General features: G+C 38.8%; 1 protein-coding gene across 1 annotated transcript; it reads right to left on the bottom strand.

The window, feature by feature from the left end:
* Positions 1–6,578: 6,578 nt before the first annotated feature.
* LOC308279384 (cullin-1-like) lies at positions 6,579–8,930 on the bottom strand (the record flags this gene model as incomplete). Its single annotated transcript, XM_080719501.1, is given in 2 exon segments — positions 6,579–6,992; positions 6,995–8,930. Coding segments are annotated over 2 exon segments (2,322 nt in total). The 3' UTR covers positions 6,579–6,606.
* Between the last annotated feature and the right edge of the window lie 1,093 nt (positions 8,931–10,023).

Genomic DNA, 10,023 nt, shown 5'->3' with positions numbered 1-10,023 from the left:
AGAACTCAAGCAACTCAACACTACAAAAACAAAGCATCCAATAACAAAATGGGCAAACAAACTAAATAGACACTTCACAAAAGAAGAATTTCAAATGGCCAATAAATGCATGAAAAAATGCTCAACATCACTGACAATCAGAGAGATGCAAATCAAAACTACCCTGAGATTTCACCTAACTCCAACTAGAATGGCAATCATTCAAAACACAAAAACAACAACAGATGCTGGCAAGGAATGTGGAGAAGTGGGAACTCTAAGACATTGTTGGTGGGATTGCAAATTAGTGCAACCACTTTGGAAAACAGTATGGAGAATCCTCAGAAGAAAGGGAACAAATTTATCATTTGATCCAGCAATACCACTTCTGGGTATCTACCCAAAATATAGGAAACCAAACTACCAAACAAATGCATGTGTATCTATGTTTATAGCTGCACAGTTTACCATAGCCAAACTATGGAACGAACCAAGATGTCCATCAACAGATAAATGGATTACAAAACTTTTGGATATGTACACAATGGAATTTTACTTAGACATTAAAAAAAAACTCAATTACATCATTTTCAGGCAAATAGATGAAACTGGAGGACATTATGCTAAGTGAGATTAGTCAGTCACAAAAAATAAGAAAACAGATGCTTTCCCTGATATGTGAGAGTTAGGGAGAAATGGGTCATAGGAGAAACTCTAGATGAAAAAGGAAATTCTATAGAGGAGAAAACAAGGTGAACTAAAGGGGGGAAGGAGGGGGAAGAGGAAAATCTATAAAACACACAATGTGCTTAAACATATCGTAGTCAACCACTAAGCCAAGCAAGGGAAGGAGGGATGGGGAGGGAATGGGGAGGGAATTGGGTAGGGGTTAAATCAGTGGTGTGTACATGTACACACAAGTTTTTTTTTTTTACCCCAATATGATGTATGAATATAATTCACCAATAAAAATAAAAAAAACAAATCAGTATTTCTTTTCAGTAAGGCTCTTGTTTGAGACAGAAGGAGTGAAAGTGTCTAGTATCACTTGTTAATAAGAAGTAACAATAGCACGCCTGAATTTTCAACATCAATGTGCATTTATAAATCTTATAAAGTGACATTTTGTATATTGAGGCGTGGGTTGGAAAACTTGGGAAGGTTCAGGGAAAAATTTTCTGTCAAGCTCTATATTCAGTTTTTATTCTGTCTATGATAGAAGCATCTTTACAGCTCAAATAGTTTCTGAAAATGACAAGTCCATGATAAATTATATTTGCCAAGCGGAATTATAGAGTCTGGATTGGGGGCACTAAGACTTTTATTGATTTTTTACTACATACACTTTTCTCCTTGATTTCTTTTCCAGATAATTTATAAAATAGAGGGATCCCAGGTGCTTTTACTTTTCTTCCTATTCAATTTTATATTTTATTACTGAAAATCAACAAATGGGATTGTTATGTAGATTCTGAAGTTTTAGGTTTAATCTTTTCCAAGGAAAGAAAAAAGAAAAATATAGTTGTATATTTATGGAAAAACAATATCATACATATGTATATATTCAAAGTTTTGTGGGGTTTTTGGTGGTATGGGGGTGGAACCCAGAGGCTTTCTACCTCTGGGCTATAATCCCAGATCTTTCTTATATTTTATTTGGAAACAGTGTCTCACTAAGTTGCTGAGACCCTAAGTAGCTGAGGCTGGCTTTGAACCCATGCGATCCTCCTGTCTCAGCCTCCCAAGCACGGGGATTACAAGCGCGCACCACCATGCCCGGCTATATGCAATGTTTACAATTCTTCTCTGACTTAAAACACTAGTTATTAATTTTAATGTATATAATAAGGGCATGTTTGTTAATTGCTTGAATTAAAAAGAGATGATTCTTTTCACTTATTTATTTTGGATTTTTGCCACTCAGAAATAATATGACAAGATGGAGTGATTTTATTTTCTTCTTTGTGGTACTGATTGAACCCAGGTTCATTATATTTCTGAACTAAGTGACTAGCCCTATTTTTCTTTATTTTTAAAACAGGGTCTCACTAAGTTGCAGAGGGTTTCGCTAACTTGCTGTGGCTGTCCATGATTCTTGAACCTTCTTTCTCAGCCTCCCAGGTACTGGGATTACAAGTGTTAGTCACCACACCTGGCTCTTACTTTACATTTATTAATGTATTATATTATACAAAACAGTGGAATGCATTGTGATATATTTGGATATGCATATAACATAATTTGTGAATTCTATTTTCAAATGCATTTCCTTTCCTTCCCCTACTCTCCTGATTTTTCTTTCCATCCTCTACTGGTCTCCTTTCTATTTTAATGAAAATGTTTCTTCCCCTTTATCTTCTGTAACTGCTTTTCAAATAATCATTTTTGGCTTCACAATACATCAACAATCATCTACTTTTCTATTGTAGTTTTTATGTTTCTTTCTCATACATGCCTAATTAATCTTTGCTACCTTGAAAGCATATCACTAACCCACAATCTTCAACAACTGACAAACATATTTGAATCTTTTTATTTTCTAGTCAATCAGAACACATAACCTAGATATGGTGTGGCAATTGAGGATAATTTCTCTTTGAGTAAATTTGGTGCTCTCTCATCTGGAAGGAGAAATTATTATGTGGATTTTTATTTGTTATAATAGAAAATCAATACCTTCATCTGTTCTTTGGGTCTTCAATGTAAATGGAACTGTTTCTAACCAACAGAACAGCGTAACAGCCTTCTGGCAACAATATAAATACAATTTCTAAATTCTGTGCCATCCAGCTGAGAGAAATAATTTTCATAAAAGTTAGAGAGATGTTATTCAGTCAGTTATATCCTCTAGATGTTTACAGTAGTCATTTTTAGTTTCTTCTTCTATTTCTAGTCTCCTGACTAACAAGGTATGAATACCTCAGTCAAGAAGATTAAGTAGGACTGACTATACTTCAGTCATATTTCCAAAGGCCTTAAATGACCTAAGCCAATTGGTGTATTTATTCCCTCTGCAAATATTATTTTGGGCCCAGAGATGAACATATAAAAAATGAACTATTTATATCTAAAGATAGATTTGCTAAGAATTTCTGAGAAAGAAATTTTCTCTCATTTTAATGGAAGATACATAAAAAGATGTTCTTTCTCATACTAAATATGAACAGAGATGTTAATAAATCCAAGATACAGGCAGCCAGCTTTACACTTAGAGTGTTACAGATTTAGAATAAAGTTGACTTCATGGAAATAAAAGTGGAGAGTCAAAATAATGAAAGTAAAAAGAGGAAATAAAATAAATGGTTCTTTACCAATGACTTGCCAAACAATGTTTCCTTAGAGCATGACTTGCTTTAAGATTTCAATTTATATGTGACAATGTCATATCTTTTTCTTTAAGATCAGTGTGAACTATGTTATTCCTGTGTTAACTTTCAACTGAAAATATGGAAAATCTTGAAACAAAAATGTAGTAAATTACAGAAACAATGATCTACAAAATAATCTTCACTGAGATACATTTTAATTCAGAAAAAAAACTAGAGTAAACCAGATAATACATTAAAATTAATCATAATTAGAATGTGGAAGTTGAGGAACAATACAAACATATATTGGTAATGACTTTAATTAAAAAATAAAATGCTTCATTTTAAAGGCAAAGATTGGAGGAAGGGGAAAATACATGGTCCAAAGTTATGCTTTCTAAAAGAGGCTCAAGAACAAAGAGACAAGTAAGATGCAGAGGAGTGGTATAGCTGAGTCATGATGCTGGTTACATTACTAGTCATGCTGATATTCATAGAGGCTGTATTAATTTGCAATCCAACAAACAGAGTATAAGAGTTCCTATTTCTCCATGTATTCACAAGCACATATTATTGTTTGTATTTTTTTTTTGGTGGTACTGGGGATGGAAACCATGGGCCTTCTACCTCTGGGCTACACTTCCAGACATATTTTATATTTTATTTGGAAACAGGGTCTCTTAAACCAGTTGAGGCTGACTTAAACTGCACAGTCCTTCTGTCTCAGCCTCCTAAGTGTGGGGATTACAAGCGTGCACCACCATGCCTGGCTGTACCTAGTTTTATTGCTATACTGAGGATGGTGCTACAACCCTAGCTCTATTTTAATTTTATTTTAAAATACTGCCTTGGTAAATAGCTGATTATGAACCAGAAATTTAAATGTAAGAGGTAGAACTATAAAATTTCTAAGAAAAAATTTAAAAATCAAACTAACACATGACCCAGTTATCCCACTTCTGGATGTATATCCAGAAGGAAAAAATCAAAATATCAAGAAGACACATATACTTACATGTTTATTGTAGCACTATTCATATTAGCCAAAACATAAATCAACCAAGTTAACCGACAGTGGATATTTGGATGAGAAAAGTGTGCTATATATGCATAATAGAGAATTATTCAGCTATCAAAGTTAAATTATTTCATTTGCAACAACATGGATGGGACTGAAGGTCATTATATTATGTAAAATAACCCACACAAAAAAGACAAATACCACATGTCCTCATTCATTTTAGATATTAAAATATTAATCTCATAGAAGATAAAAAATGAATGATCACCACAGACTGGTAAAGGCAGAAGGAGAAAAGGTGGACGAAAGATAAACAAGATGCACTAAGACAAGGAGAGAAAGAAATAAGTTTTGCTTTTCTGTGACACAGTAGGGTAGCTATTAATTACAACAAACTATATTTCAAAATAGCTAGAAAACAAGAATGCAGTGTTGGGCCTATCTCCACTTCAAGAAGCTTCAAGTCTTTGGTGTGATTTCCAAGTCTTTGATCTATCTTGAATTGACTCTTGTGCAGGGTGAGAAAGTGGGTTTCATTTCTATATTTCTGCTAATGTTACCCAGTTTTTTAAGCATAATTTTTTGAAGAGTCTCATTTTTTCCAGTGTATGTTTTTAACCACTTTGTCAAAAATCTATTGGTCATAAGTGTGGAGATTTTTTTATGTCTTCTATGATGCTACGTTAGTTTATGTATTTATTTTTAGGCCAGTACCATACTGTTTTTATTACTATGTTTTTTTTTAATATGAACTCAGGAATTGGGATGCCTTCAGCATAGTTGTTGTTGTTAAGTATTATTTGGGTTATTCTTGTATTTATTGTTTTTCCAAATAAAATTAAGGACTAATTTTTCTATTCTATGAGGAATGACCTTAGTAATTTAATGGGTATTGCATGGAATCTGTAGATCACTTTTGGAAGAATAGCCATTTTAATAATATTTATTCTGCCTATCCAAGAACAGAGATAATATTTTCATCTCCTAAAATTTTTTATTTCTTTTTTAATATTTTATAATTTTTGTATATGTCTTTACCTTTTGGGTTAAGATTATTCCTAAGTATTTTATTTTTGTGTGGGGTATCCATAGTGGAAGTGATATCTGGATTTTTTTTGTCAGTGAATTTATGATTGGCTTACAGAAAACCTTGTGATTTTTCACAATTGCTTTTGTATCCAGACAATTTGCTAAATTTTTGATCAGTTCTATAAGAGTTTTGGTTGAGTTTGTTGGGTCTTCTAAGTATAGTATCATCTACAAGTAGGAATAATTTTAATTCTTATTTTCTTATTTGTACTCCTCTGATATTTTTTCTCTGGCTTTATTGCTTTGACTAGATGATGGAGAACATGGATGAAGCCTGAGGAACAAAAGGTTTCAAAGAGTTAAAGGAGATTCTATGAAAGGTTGAATCCTCCAAAAACCCTGGCTGTGATTCCTGTCCTCTCCAGAATTTGCCCTCTATGGCCCACCAGTGAGAGCAGGGGCTGACCTTAATCACAAGACCTATAATGACTCAGGAGGTCTTTTTGTCTTGCTTATGATTGTATCTTAGCAATTTACCCCCATTGTTATTTGGTATTTACTTTTGCCCTTGAGGATTTGATAATTAACCCAACTGGAGAAGGATATAAAAAATTATTTTTAGAGAATAAATTTTTTTCAGTTGCATGAGGGGCAATTGTCCAAGTCGTTAATTCAGGTCTCTTCCTCCCAAGGCCCAGAGAGTAATCTCCACTAGAGCCTCAGGTACGATAGTGAAAAGAAGTGATTCTAATGGACATCCTTCTCTTGTCCCTTTTTATTTTTTTTTCATTTGCACAATCATTATATCTTTTATTTACATATAGAAATTAGTAAAACTTAAAACCAAATGCGACTTGTACAGAAATCCTTTAATTTTCTTTATTTTCACACATTAAAAAATGAAACACACTATACAAATGGTTTGTCATAGCAGATTACACGTGGGTCCACTCGGACTTGCTCTGAAGGCGCCGCTCGGGACAGCGGTATCGGGAGCCAATGTATGTTTAAATGCAGTAGCATGCAGCCCTCGCACGAAGGTTCAGTCCCCTCTCCTTAAATTAGGGTAAATGGTGTCGGTGTCCGTATTTACAGACTTGAAATGTGTCAGTCCTGAGCAGTTCTGCTGAAGTCTGAGACCAGCTGTGGGCGGCTGGGTCTCAGTGTTAAAAAGGGAGGTCCAGATGGCGGCAGGTGGCTGCTGCGAACTCCAGTTCTCTCCACCGCAACTACTGCCACGCGTGGGTCGCACAGACCCTTCTGGAAGGGTTAAGCCAGGTAACTGTAGGTGTCCTTTTCACCATCGCCTCGCTCCAAGTATTCCTTCTCAATCAGAATGTCAATGCATTTCTTGATCACCGGGACCCGGGGCTTGAACCTGGAGGACAGCTGCGTGAGGACCTCGCCCAGGAGCTGCTGGTGTTTCAGGACCTTCCTCATCTTCATGATTCTCACGATGGCCGCCTGGATCAGCAGCTTGTGGTCCTCCTCGATGTTCTTGTGCGTTGTCTCCTGCTTCTGCTCAGTTTTCATTGGCACGTTGATGTTGACCCTTAGTTTCTTATTCTTGTAGCCGAGGTAGAGCTTGATTAAGGTATCCGGCTTCAATTCCACTTCATCGACATTTGCATTTTCATCTTCCAAGACCATAACGTCGACTTCAATAAAATCTGTAGGACTTGTGCCAAAATGTCCATTTTGATCTGAGTGCTGTCAGTCAGCTGCTGCACAGTGTAGGCGTCCTCCGTGTTGTACTGAAGCAGGATCGCCATCTGGAATGTGGACGCCTGCAGAGTGTATCTGTTTTTGAAGCAGTTCGTTACCAGTTCTCCTTTGGACAACTGGTAGAGCCACGTCAACTTCCTGCCACTGTGGCGGCTGGCGTAGAAAGCTGTGAACCGCTGATAGCTCTGTTCCAGCTCGGAAGGCAGGGCGAAGGTGCAGGACTGCTGGAACGGCCATGACCCGGAGCTCAGGACCTGGATGCTGAAATCCAGGTCCAGCGGCTCCGAGTTCGTCAGGTGCTTCTTGAACTGCTCTTTCAAGTCTTTGCTCACACCAATGTCTTGAAACATCCGCTGAAGTTTGGAGGTGTACTCAAAACCACAAGCTTGCTTCAGCTTGGAGATCATGCTGGCCTTGGGGTCGTCGCTGGCGCTGTTCTGATGCACCAGTCTCTTGGCCAGCATCTTTGCATAGAACTTCTGAAACACGTCCTTGTCCTCTATGTATTTGAAGACAACCATCACTTGGTTGAGTGTGTCTTCTAGCTCTGCCTCTTCTGGGTTTTTGGAACTTTTCTTCAACAAGGAGTCGCAGTACCGAGCCAGCAGCTCTGGGGATTTGCTAGACGACTGAGCCATTTTCGTAACTGCATTGTTGTTGATGAAGCAACCACAGGCCTTGTCAAGTGCAGCCACAAAGCCAGCGTCGTTGTTGAATGCGGACATTACCAGGGCGTTGTATTTTTTATGGACATCCAGCACTGTCTGTGCATACATTTTGGGGTCATTCAGAGCAGCCTCTCCGCACTTCTCGATGGCCGCAAGGCCCTGGTTATGAATGTGCGTCTCCAGCAGTTTTTTCAACTCGCCTAGGCCATCCTGGATTCTAGATACAAGATTATACATGCGCCCCAAATCCTCGTTCTTGTCGGCATCTAGTAAGTTCTGGAACTCAGTGTGGAAGATCTCCAAGTGTTTCTCGATGAGGACCTGCTCGCACTTCCTGGCCAGCTCGTCTTGTGTGCTCTCGTGAAGGTAAACCTGGACTCGCCGCTGTTCCTCGAGCAGACGGGCCTCTGCCTTTTTCATATATTCAGTAACTGGGTTCTGCTGCAAGAATTCAGTACTCTCTCTGGTATAAAATCTCTCTGTGTCAGCCAAAAATTGCGATTCAAAGGATTCTTTATACACTGTTAACGTAGGGCCCTTTGCAAATGCATCATCTTCATTCAGCCCCAATTCCACGTAGGACTGCACGACTCCGCTGATCAGCCTCCTGTTGATGGTCTCACCATTTCTCTCCTTTTCAATCAGTTTTAATACAGCATTTGTTACCTGTTTATTCAGCGGCCTGAACAGACAATTTCTCCAAGTCACTAATGCAAGTGAATAGATTTCATATATTCCTTTTCGTCCCTCATCACATTCGAGGCGAACCCAATGTCTGTTGATGTAGGCACAGATTCCATTTAGCACTTTGCTTGAAAATCGGTAGTCCTCCCACTGCTGGGTGTAGAACTTGAGCATGCTCTCATCCATCAAGTCTTCCCCATCCTTCAGAAGATTTGTCAAGTAATTCTTCAAAAATTCCTTTAGTCGTTTGTATAATTCCAAGCCGACAAACTGAGCTCCTCCGGGCGTCTGCCCCTTCTTTGATTTGGACGGAGAGACTCCGGCTCCCCGGGCTTGGTTTGACTGGTGTACACTAGTGCAGTAGTTATACACATGGGTGTAGAGCTCCATGTATCTGGACTTGGCCATGCTCTGTCTGGTGTACACTTGCTGGATCCCAGCTCTGAGGTCGTCCCAGATCTGGTCGAGGCCGATCTGCTTCAGTCCGTGGGGATTCTGACTCCTGCTGGATGACATTGTGAGCAATGTTCTCAAGTCTCCAGTGTGGCGATCCGTACTCAAGACACGGCTAATTCTCCATTAGTTGAAAATATATAGTATCATTCCAAATCTATTCACAGCAGCTCAGAAGGATGTCCTTGGCTCCGCAGCCGCGGCGGGGACGAGCGGCGAGGGAGGGCCGAAAGGCCCGCCATCGGCGTCCAGGCCCCGGCGCGCCACGAAACCGCCGCCTCAATCGCCCTGCCGCCGCGCGCCGCGCCGCCGCCGGGGGGACCTGGAAACCGCCCTCCGCCCCTCATGGCGGCCCGGCCCCGCCCCTCTTGTCCTTTTTATAAGGAGAATTCTCACATTTTCCCCCATTTAATATGCTGTTCGTTATGGGCCTATCATATATTGTCTTTATGATGTTGAGGTATGCTCCATTTTGAATGTCTGCAGTGATTTTAGCATAAATGGGTGTTGGATTCTGTAAAATGCTTTTTCAGTGCCTATTGAAATGATTATGATTATGATTATGAAATGATTATGATTTTTTGCCTTTGGTTCTGTTTATATTATGAATTCATGGATTGCTTTTTATGTGGTGAACGAATCTTGCAGCCCTGGTATAAGCCATATTTTGACATGTTGCATAATTTTCTTGATGTAATTTTGAATGTGTGTTGCTAGTTCATAGATCCAAAACTCCAACACATAGATAGAAACAGGTAAAAACATTCTCAAGATTTCAAAGACACAGAAAGAAAAGGTGTATCAATATGTGAGATTGCTTTAAACAAAAGAACGTCTATAAATTGAAGTCAACTATCAAGAACCTCAACAGAGAGCTGATAGCATAGGAGAAAAATTTTGCCAACTACTCCTCCAATACAGGACTAATATCTAGAATATACAGAAAACTCAAGAAATTCAGTTCTAAGGAAACAAATAACCCAATCAAAAATTGAGCATATGGACTTCCGGGAAGATGGCTTAAGAGCCCCGCTAAAAACCAATCTCCATTACCACAAAATCAGCGCCTTTCATGGCCAGAAAACACCATCACCAGAGAAAAAAAATCACCAGGCTCCAGAGAGGAGGGGGAATCAGAATGGAGCTCAGAGCCACA

This window comes from Muscardinus avellanarius (assembly GCF_963383645.1).
Source record: "Muscardinus avellanarius genome assembly, chromosome: X".
In the NCBI taxonomy this organism is placed as follows: domain Eukaryota; kingdom Metazoa; phylum Chordata; class Mammalia; order Rodentia; family Gliridae; genus Muscardinus; species Muscardinus avellanarius.
This window is presented reverse-complemented; position numbering and strand designations above follow the sequence as displayed.